At 40.9% G+C, this 21,614-nt stretch overlaps 1 protein-coding gene across 3 annotated transcripts in view; it reads right to left on the bottom strand.

The window, feature by feature from the left end:
- AKT1 (AKT serine/threonine kinase 1) overlaps window positions 1–21,614 on the bottom strand; it is a 76,387-nt gene that overhangs the window by 7,443 nt on the left and 47,330 nt on the right. For all 3 annotated transcript variants that reach the window (XM_057416158.1, XM_057416160.1, XM_057416159.1), the window contains exons 4-11: window positions 19,713–19,824; window positions 16,762–16,909; window positions 14,663–14,794; window positions 14,441–14,506; window positions 12,708–12,776; window positions 11,859–11,984; window positions 10,395–10,523; window positions 6,106–6,320 (exon numbers count right to left, since the gene is read on the bottom strand). In XM_057416158.1, the coding sequence (XP_057272141.1) occupies window positions 6,106–6,320; window positions 10,395–10,523; window positions 11,859–11,984; window positions 12,708–12,776; window positions 14,441–14,506; window positions 14,663–14,794; window positions 16,762–16,909; window positions 19,713–19,824 (997 nt within the window). The remainder of the gene's footprint in view (window positions 1–6,105; window positions 6,321–10,394; window positions 10,524–11,858; window positions 11,985–12,707; window positions 12,777–14,440; window positions 14,507–14,662; window positions 14,795–16,761; window positions 16,910–19,712; window positions 19,825–21,614) is intronic.

Here is a 21,614-nt window from a genome sequence, read left to right as displayed (position 1 = left end):
AGAGCAGAGAGATGCCAGCAGTAAAACTGAATTTGATTTTGAAGTGTAAGAGAGGCAAGGATTTTTAAGACAAACTGATTTATGCAACCTGATTTAAATTTCCATTAAACAGTTGACAACTGCAGTGATAGTATCGTGTTGTATGCAAATCTTTCCTCCTCCCTGGCTTCACAAAAGCACAAACGGTGTTTTATTGACTTAAGGTTTATCAGGATAAAGCACTTTCATTCCAAAATAAAACTGTCCACACAGCTTATAGATGCAATCAGTTTAGTTGCAGTCTTGAGCTAACAGATACTTAAATTTTGCTGTGGAGGTTAAAATGTTCTCCAGAAGACTGAACCACATCTGCAAGCAAAGGCATGCACTGATAAAACAACACACATACTAAATAATCAGCAGGAGACTTACTTCAGGTAACAAGGTTAAGCAGACGCTCAGGATTTTAAGTGTAAGAGGTGCCACCATGTTCATCCAGGCTGACCTCTAGGATCTGCCTGTTCCCTGCTTCTTGGTGCCACTGGCAAACTGAGATATTATCCCTATTTTAAGAGCTTGGAACAATGGCTTTCTGTGACCAAGGCAAGAGCTATACTGCTACAGAAAGAGGGCCAAGGACAGTTCTTTGAACCTGAAGCTAAGCTGCCTGGTCAGACCTCATCCGTGCTGCACAACAGCTGGCTCTGACTCTCCTCCAGGCCACATGTGGTAACCCTGCTGCCCTAACACATAATTATTTGGGAACAGAGGGGAGGATGTTGGTTCAAAATATCAAAGATAACGTGATGGCTGTGCTAAAGCCCACTGAAGTGGTATTTTTACAGCCTGAGACTGCACTGAAGGGACAACCCTACTGAGAAAATGTTGGATAATCATTTAGTGCAGAGGAGTCAAATTCAGTGACACCTCGTCCAAACTGCTGTCTGGGAATGGATCCTGGTGCACTCAACCCTCTCAGCTGTGCCCAAACAGCATCTTCAGAGAATGCAAGCTGAAAGAGGCCACAGCTATACCAGAGAGACCAAGCAGCAGAGGTGCCTGGCAGTTCAGAACCCATGATTGCACAGTAACTTAAGGGGTCTGCTTCTTCACATTCCTTCATGAAATGCGCAGTAGTAGAGGGAACGTGTACCCCAGTCTTACAGTAGCAAAGTGTAGGGTGATGCTCTCCTTCCTCAGGTAAGCTGTAAGACCAAGCCTAAATTGACCCTAGAGCCCCACAAGCCTAAATTGACCCTAGAGCCCCACAAGCCTAAATTGACCCTAGAGCCCCACAGGCCAAACCAAGCCAGATGATGGCTCTCCCATCTGCCTGGCAGCACATTATACAGCTGCAGAGCAGCCTGGAACAGAAACAAACTCCAGGGCAGCCTGGGAACAGAGACAAACTCTGTGAGTAATCATCTCTCGGGTGGTTCCACACAGACCTAGAGGCTTTGCCAAACCTCTAGCAGGCTCCCTGTTGCTTCCCCAGTGCAAGAAGAGGAAGGCCAGTGAAGAAGAGGAAGGAGTTGATCCTCTTTATCCACAGATACCAACACACTGCCCTTCTGCACAGAAATTCGGGAGTGACTACAAGCTAAAAAGAACCTGAATTGTGTTTTGCAGAAGCAACCAGGAAGGCTGGCTGCCTGCAGCCACGTATGAGTGTTTTGGAGGATATGTTAGCTAATGTGAGCCCTCGTTCCATGAAGGGCAAACACATACTCAGGGAAATGCCAAGAAAAACTCCAGATGTTTTACTTACCTTTTAAAAATCTGTACTATTAAACAAATCCATTCAAAATGAGCAGGGGAATGATAGAAACCTCATATTTTGGATATGGACTTATTCCAACATACACTCTTTCCTTTCAGAATTATGAAAGGATCCTCTCAAAGAGAACAAAATTAAATCAGCACCTAATGCAAAAATTGCAGTTAAGCACCAAGAGCTGAACGAGCAGCAGCTCTGCCTTCCTAAGGACATACTGAAAAAAAATACATCAGGAGTAACAGTTCTTGAAAAGATTCTTGTAAAATCAGGTTAAATTCTGTGCATTTAAGTCTACAGGGAGAACCAAAAATAGTATAAACAGGACTCCACAAACTAAGGGCAATCAGCTATGAATCCACAGAGAGATCATGTGCAAATATCTTTAAAAATTTATGTACTGTATTTTTATATATATATAAAAATATAAATATAGCATCTAAACACACATTCAGCAGTGGAAGTATTGCTATCATAGGCCAGAAGATTGCAGTTAGTGGATCACAGGAAAAATATTGTTTTTCTGCTTCTCCACATAAAAGTAAACAGTGCTCAGCACCCAAGTCCGTTCCCAGCTCTTTAAGAAGAAACCTACAAGCTCCTAGTTTTACAGTTAAAAAGCTTCTACAGCAAGGGCAGCCCCAGTGGAGGAGAGTGGGCAGCACCACTTTCTCTCTGCCCTGCCAAATAATCCTATTCATAAGGTTGTGCTTCACCATATTAGGAGCCACAATACAGACGCTGACTGGGGGCCAAATCTGAAGACACTGTCACACTTTTAGGTGACAGATTTCTGTTGTTTACAAATTCACACGTGTACTGTTCTCACCCAAGAGGTTTGCTCAAGCCATCTACCCTTCCCATAGCAGAGCACCACAAGCAGACATATGCTGTAACTACAAATCACCTCCTTTCACAACTTAAAAAGACAAGGAGTTTGGTTTTCATACAGGTAAAAGCTTGATTGACCCTGATACTGCTGAGCATCTGCAGCCAAAAGAATAAGAAAAGTTAAAAGATATGCTGGTTTTTGTGTGAAAAAATATTGACTGCCTCCTTCCATGTGATACATGGCACAAAGCAACAAAGGAGAATTTTAGGTCACAAGAACAGGAAATATTTACAGAATAGATTTTTTTTCCTTCTTAGGGAAATTAGGGCTCACATTACAAGATTAACAAACTTCTAGCAATCCCAAAAGAAACTTCAAAATTCCTTTTCTCTTACAAAATGGATTTTATATGACCAAATTTAGGAAACACCATGATTAAAAGCAGAACGCAATTCACTGTTCTCCACATTTTCCCCATATGCCTGTGAGTCTGAGACTGAACTGGCATTGCTGAAGGCAGATGCTAAGACTGCTTCTATATAACCAGCTCAGTTACAATAGGTAATTAATTCACTGATGCAGGTCACAGTTTCCTAGCTCCTTGACATTTAACTTAAAATATCCACATCACTGAACTGCATTATATCAACCTTTTGTTGTTGGTGGGGTTTTTTTTTTGAGGATTTTACAGGAAAGGACATCTCCCATTTTCATTTTTTTTTCTTGGTTCTCACCGTTTCCTCTGTCCCACTCTGAAGTTCATCAGCAGTTACTAAATGCTGTCAATTCTGACACAGACAGCGTTACGATGACACCAACTTCTGTCCACCACTGGGCTTTGTGGAAGAGAGAATTTCTGTTGAATTACACAGTGGCTCCCCAAAGCATCATCAGCAGGCTAATGTCAACCAGACTATTGCACATTATTTAACTTTTCACTCAATGGATTTTTGTAGCTATCTGGCTGGGGTTTTTTCAGTATGGCTTCATGAACTCCCTATGAGTCAACTACCAAGTATGCCAGGCACCCACCTGTTGTGGTTTAAGCCCAGCTGGTAACTCAGAACCACGTAACCGCTCGCTCACTCCCCACCTTCTTCCCCCACCCCAGGAGGGATGGGGAGGAGAATCAAGGGTTGAGATAAGAACAGTCCACTAACTAAGGTATAATATAAAACTACTACTACTACCACCACCAATAATAATAATGACAAGGGAAATAACAAGGGGAAAGAATATAAAACTAAAAGGGGAAAAGGGAAAGAAAGCAAACACAAGTGATGCACAGTGTAATTGCTCACCACCTGCCGACCGATACCCAGCCCGATCTGAGCAGTGATCTGGGCCTTCTGGGTAACTCCCCCCAGTATACATACTGGGCATGACATGCTCTGTATGGAATACCCATTTGGCTAGTTTAGGTCAGGTGTCCTGTCTCTGCTTCCTCCCGGCTTCTTGTGCCCCTCCTCACTGGCAGAGCATTAGAGACTGAAAAGTCCTTGATCAGTGTAAGCATTACTTAGCAACAACTAAAAACAACAGTGTGTTATCAACATTGTTCTCAGGCTAAAGTCAAAAACATAGCACTGCACCAGCTACTAAGAAGGAGAAAAACAACATTTACAGCTGAACCCAGGACACCACCCCAGCACACAGATCACACCGCAAAAAGAACATGAAAGTACAAGGCCAGGACTCAGGACTTCTACACCTTGGGCTCCCAGCTCAGTTCTCTGTACTGCCTGAAACACCATGAAGTGTAGGGGATTTGTGCAACTGTAGCTTCTTTTAAACAGTTGGGTGAAGAGTGCTTGGTGAAAAAACAGTATTTAAGAATGGTCCATGATCCAAAAAGCTTGGGAAGCATCAGTGTAACTAGCAAGCTCCAGGCATGTGTGCAGGCTTGTCTGTAGTCTATAGTTATTTCTATCAGCAGCATGAAAAATCATCTGTCCAAAAGATCAAGAGCATCGGAGGTTCCAAGCCTGCAGAAGATACACATGAAGAAGTGGCTATATAAAGCGATCACATTGTGGAGTAATTATTTGCATTGGGAAAACCTTGTAACTAGAAACAAGTGGGCATTCTTTGTAAACAAACTGCATTTTTGGTCATCAGAGATGCTCCTTTAAGAACAAGTTACAAGAGGTGCCGCTTGTGTTTCTAGTGATTGAAAGGTCCCACCTGAATAAGCTACAGAAGGGTCACAACTGTACTTAAACCAGTGCTTTCCTGGACTGGAATCCTCTTGGCAGGGGCTGCAGCCACATTTGTTCGCAGAGCAACAAACTGGGAGGCTGCTAATCAATTACACCACCTTCTCCTGGAGGTCCCCTTGCAGGCACTGGGTTCAGGAGGGGTGTGCAGCTGTTGCCACCTAGTACAAGGCTGGCCACGTTCCTGACTACAGCTGTTCCTGGTTCCCTATGTCATCACCAAGTTGAGCCCTCTGGTAGTACAAATTGTAGATTTGCATTACAAGACATCTCCACAGGGTTTTCCATCAAAAACAGTGATGGAAATAGCCTACAGTGATGACAAATCCCTGCTACAAGTATATACGGAAAAAAACATTTTCCTGCTATGTGCACACACGCACATATACAGACTAAACAAACATCAGAAAGCAAACTGGAATACTCTGCTTACACCTCACATGAAAGATTTCCTATATGGGGCCCATCTACAGTGGGAAGTTTCAGGGCAAGGGATCATAGGCAGTGTCACATTATTTGTTTTAAAAAAGTCTGGATTGACAGGATGGCAGGTTTTAAAACTGATGTTTATCTTTGTGTGAAGGTCAACATCCTTTTTGGATCTTGTTTTATTTAGCCATTACAGGCTTGGAGTTCTTGGTTGTTGTTTTGTTGGGGTTTTTTCATGTTTTTAGATCGAAGGTTACTTTTTAAATAATACAGCATAGCAGGAAACCCGCTCCACAACAAACAAAAAAAATAACAGGGAGAGTGGAGAGCAGCTTATGATCCACAAGAGCCATTGGATTCATTATAACCAGAGGCAAGGTTAATTTGCTTAGTCCCAGGCTATAGTTTGAGCTAACGGCAGCCACCACATTTTGAAGTTCACCCTTCTGATCAAAGCTGCTCCATGTCACTATTTCTGTCGTCAGCTCATGTCAGAAGTTAAACCACAAAGAGGTCCACTTGCTGCATCTTGGTAGATGATCGCTTTGAATGGATTAGAAACAAAACTACAATTTTTGTAGAAATACCTTCTTCAATTTTAAAGAAACCAAAGCTAGCACATGTGTGCATGCAACAGCCCTTTGTGCAGTACCATTTGCAGCTGTTTTTCAATGATGATGATATGGGCACTTCATATGGTGGCACAAAAACAGTCACTTTTAAGTCACCTGTCTTGAACAGTTCCCTTTCACAGACACGCCTCTGCAAAGCACAATCATTAACTTCTCTGTGAACCCTTTAAAAGAAAATTTTTTGCCCTTTTTTTTTTTTGTATTTCTGAGGCCATGAATGCTTAAAAGTTGCGACAGTCTCACCTTTGCTTAGGATCTTTCTTCAGCAAACCTGACAAGAGAGATTTTGCTTCAGGTGACAAAGTGCGTGGAAATCTAATCTCCTCCATAAGGATGAGTTCAAAGAGCTTTTCGTGGTCCTGATTGTAGAAAGGGAGCCGGCCACACATCATTTCATACATCACAACTCCTAAACCCCACCAGTCCACTGCACGACCATAGTCATTGTCTTCCAGCACCTGCAGAAATGTAAGGAAAAGGCTTTAGAAGACATTCTCAAATCAGGCATGAACACAGAACTTGAGAGGGAAAATTTACTCCACTAAATTCATCTCTTCATGTCACAGCTAAATCTACCAGCAGAGTATTTGCAGAAGATCCATTTGAAAAGAACTGGCATCCATGTTCACTGCACTAGGTGAGCAGAAGGGAAAAAGGCAGCAGCGGGTACATTATGGCAGCTTCCTTCTCTTCTCCCTCCCACCCTCCCTCACATTATGGTCGTGATAAGTACAACTTTCAAAAGCCCCAAAGGCTAAGAACTGTTCTCACCTTACAGAGCCAGCTGTTAAATTCTCACTTATTCATCACAACCTGTTCCAAATGGGATCCAGTATTCTAGAAAAACCCCAACCTACCATGAAGCCAGTGCAGGGAGAAGACCGTCAACCTGTTACTTCACAAGCAACAAGCCAAACATTCCCATCATCTTCATATCAACCTACACCCCCCAAATGGTGGCTCTGCACATCCTGAAAGACCACCCACAAATACTAAATGACTAGTCGACATTAAACACTAAGAGCTAGAACACCAGTCCTTACATTTGACCGGCTGTAAGGCCATAAAACAGCAGTCAAATTGTCTGGAAATGTTTCTCCTCCTTCCCTTTACCCCCCCCCCTTCCAAAGGTACTTACTTGCTAGCTCTAACACTCCTGCCTCTGCTTAGAGAGCTGCAAACCCAAGATCTGTCACTTGGGTGGACTTCTCCAGGGTTCACAGCAGAAGTCCAACCCAGTTCAGTTTTCCCTTGATACTTTAACCTAACAAAGCCACGGCTGGTGCAGGGACTCGAGACCCCAGCAGTGCCCTCCATCTCTCCTGCTTGCTTGGGAGAAGCCCTGTCACAGTGCATTTCTGATCTTCCACACTGCAGGTTGCTGAAGGGAATGTTTTGTGGCTTATGGAGTGGATGTTAGAGGACTTCTGTAGACTTTGTGTCTCCTGTGCAGTTGTCTGTAGCTGACACCAAGCGTCTCATATTCCAGACCCTGTCCTCAGGTTTTAGTTGTCATCTTTACTCTTTTCCCCTGTCCTCAGGTTTTAGTTGTCATCTTTACTCTTTTCATGGGTTTGCAGTGAGCTGCTTACTTTTGTAAAGAGCACAAATAATGACTGCACCACCATCTGGTCTTCTTGTTGCATGGTGTCAGCATAAACTTTACACTGCTACAATTCAGAATACTGTACGCTCAAAATTAAAAGGGTGAAAGAGCCAAATTAAGTTGAGGCAAGTTTAATAAAAGCAGGATTAGAACTTCTTCAAAACCTTGCTAAAGGTGTTTTGCACACAAAAAAGAGGCATCGAGACACTCCATGTAACAACTGTTTGCACTCTGCTTCTCTCTATTCACTAATTATTCCCCTTAATTATCTGAAAGAGGGAAAGGGCCTGCAGTAAAATCAAAAGGCTGCCAGGTATTAGATTACCCCACATTGGTCTATTTACAGCATCCCCTGCTGTATGATTCACACTAAATGACAGCTGGCTGTGCAGCTGCCCCATATACGTATATGGCTGACACAGCTGCCAGCCGGACAGGATTCCAGGAGCCAGCCCTGTCCTTCCCGAGGCATCGCAGCCCTGCAGCTCGCAGGAGATATTGTGTGACAATGCAGTTACAGCTCTCTGAGTTACCCCGTTCAATGAGCACTTCCTGTTCACACTACCCTACACTTGGGATTCTGAAAATAAAACAGTCACAGGCCTCCAATTTTTGTTTTTATTTTTTAAACTGCTGCAAGAGATGCAATAGGAGAGATTGAAAGAGAAAACACAAAGGCCTATGCTGTGTGTGTAATAAATGCTACAGTTGCTTCTGAAATACAGCAAATACTTTGAAACTCACTCCAGAAAGCGCATTAATACTTTGAATTATAATCTAGATTACTAACTACAACTTTTGCCTTCACCTCTGTTAATCCTAAACTGGATGTAAAACGTGTATTTCTTCAAATCTCTTTATCACAACCAGCATATACTCATGTTAGTGAGTTTTACACATGTTGCACAAAACACAGCAATGGTTTTAGTATGAAAAATACACCGTAACAAAACAGGTATTGCACTCATTCATGATTTACTACCACACGCAGAATAGCTGGGGGGCAGTAAAGTAACAAGGTCATTTCACTTACATTATAGGATCACCATTTCCTAACGAGCAGCTCTACACTGCTGCGAGATGGAATTTGAAAGAGAAGGAAGAACAGCTGTAAACATCACAGCCATTGATGCATCTGACACATCAAAGTTGACATGGTTCAGTCACTGTCATCCATGCACGAGATTCCAGTATGAACCTAAAACCAACGATGTAACAACTGTACAGACACGCTGCTATGCCAGAGTCAAGTTACAAATGCAGACAAGAAGATTGAGACCCTGCTTTAAGGATGTGTGACCCTAAATGCATGGAATATCACTCACACACAATTTCCAGATTTTTTGCATGCTATCAACCAGATGACAAAAGCCTCCAGAGTTTAGTTAGAAAGAAACAAAACCAAAACAATAAATAGTTTTAGTCTCCTCATAAAATCCTTGACGAAAAACTGAAGTTCAGCAACTGCTTTTAAGAAAGAAGCTAAAAGAAAAGCCCTATTTATGAATAATAAACACTCTGTCATGCTGCTAATTACTCCCTGCATCAGTAAATCTCAAATTGTGGTGCATGGACCCCAATTTAGATTCACTGAAGACTTCTGGTGATCCATGGAGAGCTGGCAGCTATCATGAGACTGGCTCCACCTCCTTGATGCAAGCTACTCTGACAGGTGCCCACGTTCTTCATTATTACAGAGACTGGAAGCCCTTGAAAGCAGCTGGCAGTTAAGAAAAAAAGAACAAACAAAACCAAACAAAAAACAAGAGCATGCTGCCATTGCTTTCAAGCAGAGATCAGCAAAGGCTGATCAGCAAAGGCACCAGCTTTCAGTGGAAATGCTCCTCCTCCTCATCCACTTTAACTTTCCATACTTTGTACTTCTGCACAGTTCACTGAAGAAAGGTTTGCAATGCCCAAGTCTCCCGCCTCAAAGAAAGGCTACATCCTGGCTGTGCCAACAATATATAATCTGCCAGCACCCCAAGACTTGCTTCTGCCTGTGCTCCAAGCTGGATGGAAGTCTTAACGCCATGGGCAGCAATGCACCCCTTCGAGGCAACCAGCCCTTCTTGTGAGGCACATGAGGTTAGCTCAGGTTCCATGCCCTGCTAATGCAGTGAGTCTGCTTCCAGACAGCTCAGAGCGTGGGCAGAGAAAACAAGAGTCTGCCTGAAAAATACCACATATACATATATCCTCTATCACACAACTTCCCTTTTGATCTTCTTGTAACTAACTCACAGCTATAACACCACCTGTGTTGCACAGCTCTCAGGAAGAGTATTTCCAGAATGAAAGTTGAAAACACATGTTTGTGTTTTACACTTACAAAAAAAAAATTGTACAAAAAATCCCCAAAACATCAGGTTTGGGAACTGAGATCCTCTGCTTGGATATATTTCCTCTGAAACCAAAAAGTTTAAATTAAGACTGAGAAATACCTCAGGCTCTTAACAGTCACAAAACAGTCCATGCTTCTACTGCGTACCATACTATATGCTGTGAAAAAACTTGGTCTGTTCTGTTCTTAAAACATGTTGCCTTATGCTGTCCTCAAAGAGTAAAAGAACTGGAGAATACTTTCACTTCTTAAGCAAAGATGTAGAATTAGAAGTGATTTAAAAGGATTTGGGCTTTTTTTTGTTGTTATATTTCTGACACAAGGAGCAAGCACTGTTCCAGTAAAATGGAAATACTCTCTAAAGCGGAAGGAAGGTACTACTGTGCCTGAAAACTGCCACATATCGTTATGCTAAAGATATGTCCCAGAACATGATGAATGAAAAGATTCTCAGTATGCGTTGTTATGTAACAGTAGTTACTGTATGAACACATTATGGTACAGAAATTATTCTGTACCGCTACTGCTATCATGGATGGCATTTAAGAAAATAATTTAGTACAACAGCCAACGTAAACCTACCTCTGGTGCAAGATACTCTGGAGTGCCACAGAAAGTCTTCATTGTTGCTCCATCCTTGATGCCTTCTTTACATAGTCCAAAGTCTGTTATTTTTATGTGTCCATCTTTGTCCAGCATAAGATTTTCCAACTGGGAAGACAATCCAAATGAAAGACATCATTACACAGAACATGCACTGCTCCTCAGCAAGTCCATGAAGGAAATTAATTTCCACAGATCAGTTTTCAACCTCTTTCTCACTGGGGTCAGAACCTCAGTAGCTGCCAAAGCACATATGATGTAAATATGCATTTCTATCACTTTCGTTAGTTCTTTATGAAACGTTAGGTCACCAATTTGCAGTCTCTGGTAACTGATTATATATACACAGAGAATACAGAATGTAGACATTATATTAACGCTTCTATAGTATTATCGCCAACAGAACACAGCTTCTTTTAAACATACATTAAGTATTGTGCCTCACAGAACTTCATCCCTGCTTTTACTCTAAGCGATTTTAGGAAATACACTGTACCAGTAAAGGACAGCAAATGAAACAAAAATCAAATGCAAGGCTAAGGAACAACCTCCAAGGAGACCCTTTACACGAGAATACAGACTTACCCAGCATGTGGTTGTGGTATTTATCCTAGCCTGCACCACTAATTTTTTTAAAATGCCATCTAGATTTCAGAATAAAGTTTCCACTGTGTATGAAGTAAAACACACCTTCAAAGGAGTCATGGTGATACGGGAGATAAAATCCCAGCAGGAATCCCAAAATGACATAACCTGAAAACATTCCACAGCAAGCTTCACTGCAGATTGCTCCTAAATGAACTACCAGTATCCCCTCAACCTCACCTGGAAACACTTCTCAGAAAACAAAAAACCAACAAAAACCTAGTAACCAAGCTATTGTTTAATTTTCCTCAGTTTCCCAAGTTTGCCTGCCCTGAGATTTCTTGTTTGGTTAGGTTTTAGAAGCGTTGCTTATTTTTCTTCCTTCTGTGCTCACCAAACAAATAAGCAACTTGAGGCTTATCCAATTTTTTCTAACTGCAAGCACGTACTACGAAGGTAGTGCTGCGCAGCACAGCGCAAGGAAGTGCAACATACACGTACTATAAATTTGCATCTATCTGGTAAGACCTGGCATGAAAAGCCCAGGATTATGTTCCACCATGCAGAAGAGCCAGCAGGGTTTCTCTTCGAACATAAGCAGGCAAGCGTAAATGCAACTCAAGCAGCTCACTACCCCTTCATATTCTCTGAAACATTGCCAGGGTCCTCATAAATGCATTATACAACCTAATATAGAAGTGTTTAGGCATCCTGTAAAGTCAAGTCCAACAGCTGCAATAACTGTTATGTTAAAGTTCAATAGCGAAAGGCTTTCTTATAGTTCAGGCTTATTTGCTTTTGGACTAATGAACAAAAAGCCCAAATTCAAAAAGCCTACAGTATTGTTTTTCTACATACCTTCAAATCTCTATAAACCACATTCTTCTCTGAATGCAGGTAATCCAGTGCTGAAACAATCTCAGCTCCATAAAACCGAGCCCGGTCTTCAGAAAAGACACGCTCTCTTGACAGATGGAAAAATAACTACAAGAACAGTAATCTGTTACTGTTAGATTGCACGTTTCTGAATTATGTCTCACATTTTGCAGGCCACCCTGCTTGGAATGTGATATTACCAAAGAGAAAACCTCTTCCCATCTTCACCCAGCACCCAGCTGTGTGCCCAAATGTGTTAAAAAGCATCAAACTAAATGATTAGACAATTGTATCTCACATTCACAGCTGCACACTGATAACCAGTTTGTGTGCTCCACACTCTCGCATGTACAGAAAATTGTAAAACCCCATTTTGATTGAGGTACAATTACATACTAAAGCTACAGCTCAATACATGATTCACTCACATGTTAATATTCCAGCCTTTTCTTCTTGACTAACAGTAGCTTGTTTTTTTCCTAGTTTTCCCTCCAAAGTAACACATACTCACAATATTCATTAAAAAGTGTTAATACTTGTCTGAAGAGCAACCAGAAAACAACCTTGTATTCTTGAATTACTATGTGTCAGATTACAATATGCTGCCATCATGCAAACTCTGAAGCTACACCCAAAACTTTTATTCTCTGAAAATGAGTTAAGAAAATTAAGAGTCTTAATATTAGTTAAACCTGCAAACAGCTCTGTTTAACTGGGACAGCTTGGGCTAACTAGAATTGCAAACATGGACCTTAGCTAAATAACATCAAGCAGAATTAGTAGTAATACAGGAAAGTCCTAAAGTATTAAACATTATTACATTTCCCTTACCTCCCCTCCATTAGCATACTCCATGACAAAACACAAGCGATCATGTGTCTGGAAGGAATACTTTAAAGCCTAAAACAGATTTAAATCAAAACTTAGATCACACTAACAGTTATAAGAGCATTTTAAATAGATTTTCAGAAACATAAAATTCCTATTCTAGTGGATTTTTTTTTTTTTGTCCTTGAATCTTATATAATATTTACATTTCCTTGTTGTAGCTGAAGACTGATACACTGCTAACTTATTTAATTAAATAAATTTAATCAAACATTAAAACAATCCCTGGCAGAAACTATCAGTAACACCTATAATCCTGTGAAACTAAGTCTTGGCCCATTAACAGTGACATAGAAGTACCAATAGTGGCTCTGAAGTTTCCTTCCCAGGCCATAAGCTCCCACAGTTTCATCTCACAGATAAGAGGCCATAACCAAACCCCAAGGTTTTACTGCACTGGCTACAAGCTCTCTGACAGGAAACACAGATGTATTTATACACATCAGCCCCCTGGTCTCTGCCCTGCTGCCTGAAACTGCTCCCAGTTGACAGCCTGCCAAAGGATTGAGCAATGCTGTCAATATCAGTTTGTGAACAATTTACAAAACCAGACTAGATGAAGGGTGTGATGAAGCATCACAAGGTGCCTTTGTAGAGTCTTGTCACGTGTATTCCTGTGGTTAGAGGAACATCAGCTTGTTTCACAGAGTCTTAAGTTTTCTGGTCATAAACCCAGTCTTGCGGCCGACTTCTCAAGACAGCTCTTGATTTGGATATTTGGGTTTATGAAAGCATTAAAAAGAAAATACCACATATGATGTCGTTGTCTTCATTACTAAGTGTGGCATTTTTAAACCAGTCATATTTGCACAGAGAAAGGGAGGACCTGGCTTTAGACATGTCAACAAACATTTACTGATTATACCCAATACAGCCAATATTTACTTCCAGAGGCCACGCTTAACAGGTCTGAATCCCAGCTGGGCCTTTGTGTACCTGGACAAAGGAAACAACCAGGATCCCACAGAAGTCTCTTACAGGGCTTAAGCAGTTGGAAACAACTCACAGCCAACTTGCAATAAATACTGGAAACAAAATGTTGAGGTGGAACTTATGTATCTGAACCCAAACCAGAGAGACTGCTGGCATTAAAGGTTTAAACTGAGAGTATGGTTTGATTTTACAGCATAGCCAATCCAAAAGAAAAGCAGATAAAGCATAGTCCTGCTCTTTCCTGTCCCACACCACATGCTCCCACCACTATCATTTAGCTGGCATTACCAGTGCTCTGATTCCACAGTGAGCTGCTTCTGAGAGCTTAAAAAAAAACAAATGCAGGCAAAATTAAAGGGTTTTCCCCCAAGTATATCTTCCTGAACTTGTCTGTCACAAGATCAGGGTCACCCTGATCTCTGCTACAAGGAGAAGACCAAACATTTGGAGGACAAGGGAAGCAGATACTTCTCTCAGAAATAGCAAGCCATTAAGTGGGTGAGCCATAAAGTCAAACCACACCCCAAAACACTGTCTTCAAGAGGTACTGAGGACCTGCTCTGCAAGAATCAGAAGACCTAAAAAAGCATTTTAATCTCTGCCTCCCAAAAATGGAAGGGTACAAAAATACAAAGCTACTCTGAAAACACAGATCTTGGAAGTATTGCATAAGTAACAAAAAGTAAGAGAAGTCTTGGCTGTCATGATGTCAAGTTACACTCTGCAGAGGGAGAAATGCTTACTGTTAAGAATGGATGCCGCGAGTTCTGTAAGACACGGTTTTCTGTCAGTGTGTGTGCTACTTCATCCTGAAACACAAGCAGAAGGAAATCAGCAAAGTGATTCCCGAGACCACAGATCCATTTCAAATACTAACAGAGCAATTATTTACATGCACTCAGAGAATCATTGGTATGAATTTCCCAAAGGTTGTACCAACATTCCCAAGTTTCCCATCTACTCACCTTTGCTACAATAACTTCCTTCTTCAGAATTTTCATAGCATAATACCGTCCGGTTGCTTTTTCTTTAACTAAAATGACTTTTCCAAAAGTGCCTTTTCCCAGTAGTTTAAGGTATTCAAACTCATTCATGGTCTGTTAATGGTACAGATAAAACAAAAACTGAATTACAGAAGCTAATAAGTATATTATTCTCAGACTAGAATTTCTCATTCACGTGAGAATGCACTGTATATGTTGCATATGTGGGGTTTTTTAATCCTTTTGCTTAGCAGAATTCAGGAGCAGAAATGCTTCTTCCATACAAATGAATACTAGTGCACTCGTAAAGATAATCTACCAGGCTGTTTCGGCTGTAAGTTTTCAATTAACAGAACACTTTCACGACTCAACACTCAACTGTGTAAATACCACACAACATATTATTATTACTCCATTGGCATTTTGATCACTTTGTCAGTGCAGACATTCACTAAAAAACACATATTACTCTAATTCCAGGGATTAAACCCATACCTTTTTTTTCTCATGTTCCCCACCTCTCTAGGTGACCAGCTTTCTTGTGCTTCATTAAGCAGCACCAAAACTCACAGAAAAAAGAACTACCTCACAAATTAGCCACTTACTTTTATTCATAGGAAAGATGTTGGAGAAAATCAAGATCTGTTGCAGGCCAAGAACAGTCTCTCTATTGTCATATCGATGACCACTGCCAACATGGCAACAGTAAGACATACAGCCAAAGGCTACTGCAGCCTCAGCTGGGGAAAGATTTTAAGCTGCTCTACATGGCAAACTTCTTCCATATCCCTCCCGAGAACTGGCTTAGGAAACTTTCTGCTAATCACTGCCTAGTTGATGCCAGGACCCCAGTAATAATTTTGGTTATCCTCACTATCGTGCCTAGAGAGAGTCACTGTCTCAGAAGAATGCATGCATGTGACCAACAGGGTGGCTCTTGCATTTCTATGAAGAGCTGCTCAGCAAGAGCTGTGTCTGTTCACTCAAGGTCACGGAAGGCCCATGGCAATTGCAATTCAGAGTGACATGTAAGTAGCCACCCACATAAGTCTAAAACCCCTGACATGACAAAAGGGTGACACACATAATTAGTGATGACACAGGCAGCATTTGTTATGTCTGGGGATTCTCTCTTACAGGTGGGAACACTCAGAAAATGGAAACCCAAATGGGAGACCACAGAGAAGTAGAAAGAAATGAAGGCAGGTTGAAGACATTCCTTGGTCTTGGATGCCAGAGGACTCTTCATCAGGGACTGTAGTAATAGGACAAGGGGTAATGTGTTTTAATTTGAACAGGGGAACTTTGGGTCAGATATGAGGAAGAAATTCTTTACTGTGAGAGTGGTGAGGCAATGGAACAGGTTGCCCAAAGAAATGATAAATGCTCCATTCCTGGCAGTGTTTAAGGACAGGCTGGACAGAGCATCAGACAACATGGTCTCGTGTAAGGCATCCCTGCTCATGGCAGGGTGGTTGGAACTAGATGATCTTCAGGTCCTTTCCAACCCTAACCATTCCATAATTCTAGAAGACAGATACCTAAAAGGGTTCCCACAGGTAAAGCTCTCCTCTGGCAGATACTTCTTTCATGGGAGGCCATTGTTGAGATGGCCCTGTGCATTCAGACAATGCTGAGCCTGATGCAAAGACCTGAGCTCTAGGACCACCATGTAGAGATGATGCAGCAGCTGTCTGGGAGTTAGCCTAAACCCTTAACCCAGAGCAATTAAATCCACTAGATCACCCTGAGTCCTGTAAATCCACTGGAATATCTTTACACCAGCCTGCAAAGAGTTTTCACAGTCACACTGTCCAACAGGAGCTATGAATTCAGGCTCTGTACCACAGGAAAACAGGCAAATCAGATTTAGACCTGTGCTGGCCTTGAAAGCCATCCAGCAAGGACATCTGAACTCGGAACACTGGGGGACCCAGACAGGCTTTGTCTGGTACCTGCTCAGCTCAGACAACTGTTTCCTCCAGAAGCTGCATTTACAACCGTGTTATTTTTATGGGTGTCTCAACGGCTATTTCTTGCCTACATTTCAGAAGACCTAAAAAATAGTTACACTGACTTACCACTTTGTGTTTTGGCTTTGTCATAGAAACTTCCATTTCTTCAGCACCTGAATTATCACTAGGAGAGCCAGATCTAAAATCCATCATCTCTTCCTCTTGTTTCTTGAGGCTGTCTGCTACTGTTTGGATGGCTTTTGTCCATTCTTCCCTGGCAAAATATAAGCAAAGACATCCATTACTCGTGACTTCAGATTACTGTCTGCCACGGCAAAGCCACCAAGGAATACAGAGCAACTAATGCTTTCTGATGAATCAATGCAACATACAATGAATTATGTGCATTTTCAAGCACTGTAAAAATGCATTTTTAAAAGCACTTTTAACATACATCTTTATTAATCATACCAGAAACAAGAGACAACTGAAGTCCTCATAGTCTGGATACAATATAAGGCTTTTCAGACAACAGAATTTCTAATAGGCATTCAGTCAGCTCAAGATATGACCTGGTGATACAGAGATTTACATAACAAAACCAGACTTGCCAAAACCAAAAAGAAAAAGGCTCTCATGCAGCACAAAACAATTCAACACAGCTTTGCCATTCCTATGGTGCACTGAAACACATATATCAAACTGCTGGGGGCACTATGCCTTCTCTTTGTAACACATATCTTGAATTTTAATGGCAAAGAGTGTTCTAGAAGACGGCATGAAAGCCCAGGATACTTAGGTTATTCCTGTGTTGTAAAGATGATGACAGAAGTACAGCAATTCCCGTGTTTGTTTTAGCAGAATGTTAGCCAGAGCAGCAACATTTTATCTTCAGCACAAGTCTTGGTTATGAGAAAATTTCCACAGCTGTTTCAGCAATAGGTGCTCTGATACTGACCCCTTCAACTCCCATGGAGACCACTTCCACTCCAGTGTCCTTTGGGAAATCTCACACCTTTGGAAACTACTGAAGTGAAAGTTCTTGGCCTTCACTTCATCTCACTGCAAATTTATTGAACATAAAGCATACAGCTCATAAGGACTCACAGGGTTTTGGGACAGGCTTTAAGGCATACTTGGTCTGAAGACATGTTCAGTGGACTGTGTGAATTTACTGCATTTTACTACCTTTTGTTTCTGTATAGAATAATGGTTTAGTTGATATCTTCTGGACAGTGGCTAAACTCTTCTCCCAGGGACACCCTAGGTAAAACATGTTCCTACTACAGCAGGAACAGGAGTAGCCGACGTTAAGCAACTCTATGCACTGTGTGTAATGAAGTCACACTATCCTTCTATCAATGTAAAATTTTTCACTGAGTCCATAAAATTATTGGAAATAAAAAAAAAATAGAAAATAATTTAAAAAAATCTTATCTGAACATGCGAATTTCACTTTCTGATGAACAGAACAGGGAGATCATTCCCCAGAGAAAGCAAAGTCCATGGGAAATAGTACCCAACACAAGATTCTAATCAAAACTATACCAAATACACATTAGGTTTTTCCTGCCCTGTACATTTTTTATTTTGGATTTTGTCTGAACATGCACTATCCAGCCCTATCTGGGGCAGCAAGGTAATGCTAAACATTCTGAACATTCTCCCTATCCTCCCACCACAGACTACTTCATTCACCATCACAAACACATTCCTTTATTTACTAGTCATTTGTCATATTCAGATTACAAAAACCTTTTTCTGCTGTATTTTTATCTCTCCATCTCTCTCAAAAAACAAAGAATGGTTTTCAAGGCACAGAGAAAGCTAAAGGAATATCTACCTTCACATCTCTTTTAAGATCTGTTATTGACTTGTTAAGATCTCGGCCTTCTTGAAGTAAGTTATCTTTGATTTCTGGGAGACCAGAATTTCACCCTCAGCTTTTATGTCTCAGGCATACACACAGAGGTGACTAACACTCCGAGCCCTGAAGTGTCACAAAGCTGACTTAATTGGTTAGGAGGGAACAAAACAAGACTGAAATACAATCTTCCCCCAAGTGGAAACTCTTATTCACTCCCTTTAGGGTCACTGACCACAAAGCTATTAAAAGAAACAAGGACCAGTCTCTTCTTCTTTGTTTTTAATTTGATTTTACCTTCTTCTGATCATTGTAATAGAATCAACAGCAATAAACAGGAACCTTATTTAAATTGGTGCATGCAAAGGCTACAAAAGTAAAAAAAAAAGCAAAGATTAGGTAGAATTTTCTGATCTTAAAAATAAACATGTGCCAGTGTCATATCTAGGGAGGACAAGGGTTTTAAAATACCTCTTTCCCTAGGGCAATAGTACTGGAATAATTTAAGTTCAGTTCCTGAAGAGCAAGTAAATATTTAAGTACTCTGTAGTTGTAGAATAGCTGTGCTGGAAAACTGTTCTCTCAGGAGGTAAGAGATCAATTCTCCAATGATGAGAGCACAGGATGTATGCTCTCAGCTTTGTTTCCTAACAGCTGAAACAGAAATTTGCATCTGCAGCAGATAACTATCACCTTTATTATCGAATTTGCATGAAACATTAGAAATCAGCAGTGACACAACTAACTTTTTTCCTTTAAAAAGTGTGCTAAAGACTTTAAAAGGTCAGTATTTTCATACAACACAACTTTGCCCAAATCTCTATTTCACTTGTGCTCATCCTTCCAGAAACTTTCAGGTAAGAAACCCTGCATTTCACATACCACAACATTTAAAGTGAGAATTGAGCCTTAGGTTTCCAGAAATAACTACCTATGTGCTGGTACACAGCTGCACCCGTCCATTTTGGATACCCAACCTAGCAGCACTTCATTTACAGATACTACTCAAAATCCACTCTATGAAATCCCCTTTGAGGTATCTTTTATACTGGAACACACTAAAACAGAGACACTCAGAAATTATTTGTCGAGTTTCAGTCTAGACGTACATCATCTGATAAATAAGAGCTTCAGCAAAGGACTTGCTATTAATGCTGAACACTTGCATCTGCTTTTGCAAATAGTTTATGTATTAAATATGAATGAAACATACCGCTCCTCTGGAGTCTCCACATGAAATGTTCTTTCAATTACTGTGGTCCACTGGAGGCATCTAATGATAAATGTGTTTGGTTTAGGTCGTTCTGTCTTCATCAGCTGGCACTCTACCACAATCAAGGAAGAAAGTCATGGTACATAAACAGGTTTAAATAATCCTTTGTCTTTATTCCTATCTAGCAAACTGTTGCAATTAATCAGCCATAAAAATCTCTGTAAGTACTTCTTTAGGAGACTTGAGACAATTTACCGTGTTGATGAAACCAATAAATAGCTTGGGAGGTAGTCATCTAAGCAGCACTGAAATCAAATTCTGCTTAGAAAGGCTCTGCATTCGGTCTATTCATAGAAGTAAGTACAAAAGTTACGGGATGACACAGAAGCTGGTCCGACTCAGACCCTGCGCGCTGAAGGTCATTCAGAGCAGAGCGCATGTTCAAAGTCATGCTGTAACACAGGAGTTACATACACTGAAACCAAAGCCAAGCCTGCACACTGCCTCCCTTTGACTTCCCCAGCATAAACGGGCCCTTGGCTTTCAAAGAGTTGCTAGCAGGGTGTTCAGTTATTTTGTAGCAACCTGATGAAAATTAAGCCTTAGCATTTCCAGTCCTCAAACACTAGAGGGAACATCAAACTGCATAGGCACCCCCTGAAAAGACCCTGTTCAAATCACTGTTGTTGGGACAGCTGCGATGCTGTATGGACACGCAGCTAACAGCTTCCATCATTGCCAGTATTTAAGCTCAACCTAAAAAGGCTACAGGAGTAAGGTTACATGCAAAACCACCACTTCCTTCATAAAAATGCTGTCTCGAGCGCTGAGCATTTTTTGTTTGCTTGGTTTTTAATCACACCTACTATTTTAAGCTTCATTGGGTGTTATGAGTGTTTATCCTTCAAATTTTGGCCTGAAAATGCACCTGATTAAGGGTCCACTAGCTAAATTAAAGGAGAGTATCAGAAAAAAAAATAATTAATGAAATAATAACAGAAGCCAAAACTCCACATTTTTCAGCTTTATATTAATAGAAAAATCTAATGCTAATTAAACAGCCCCTGTTAAAGTGAAGTCAAATTAAGAAACCAAGTGAGCGGGGCCAAAGAAGAGACTGGGTTGTTTTTCCTCTTACATTAAGCATTTCTTGCAGTTAATGAAACCACAAGCTTGCTATTATTTGGTATTCATGTTCTGTATCAACTTCCAAGTAAGTAAAAAGGCACTATGAACACAAGAAATTTCTGCGCACTGCTAGAGCTGTGAACATCTTCCACCATCAGCAATGTGCAAGCTGAGGACAGAATCTGGCCAGGGTAACAGTGCATGTTACTAAGGCTACACTGGTATCGTTAATTTTATTACTGTGGACATTTAGAAAGCTCAGTTTTAAATTCAAGCTCTTAATTTGCACCAAAATAAAATATTTACTGACAGTGGTTTTGGGCACCGTATTTTTGGCAATATATTTCATGCCTCATGTGCTACTGGAATTATAAGGTTTTCAATGAGTAACTTCGCATTTTTCATGACAACAAAATCTAATTTTTCTTTAATAGCACACTGAGGTTATACTGCATCCTACTAAAACAGTGCAATTAGATAAGAGAAAGTTTATTAATGAGTCATGAAAAGGTTTTAGTGTGATGAACGGTATTCCTTTATTCCCCGAGATTAAAGAACTTCCACACAGCGACACAGCCGTGGCTGCACAGTGAGTGCCTTATTTAGCCTTCCAGCCACCTCCACCCTCTTTCTCAGAATGGCAATGAAAACCAACCACAAATGTATTAGAGGTGGTGCAGCCCAGTACTGATAAATAAATTCAGCTCAAAAGATCTCATTCATGCTCCCAGATCACCCACCTTAGCTTAGCTGCTCTTCTGGTTTTGTTATTTC

Source organism: Pezoporus wallicus, unplaced genomic scaffold (assembly GCF_028554395.1).
Source record: "Pezoporus wallicus isolate ANWC-B61680 ecotype Strahan unplaced genomic scaffold, APGP_CSIRO_Pwel_v1 scaffold_2146, whole genome shotgun sequence".
In the NCBI taxonomy this organism is placed as follows: Eukaryota; Metazoa; Chordata; class Aves; order Psittaciformes; family Psittacidae; genus Pezoporus; species Pezoporus wallicus.
Note: the sequence above shows the minus strand (reverse complement) of the source record. Positions and strands in the feature narration are given on the sequence as shown.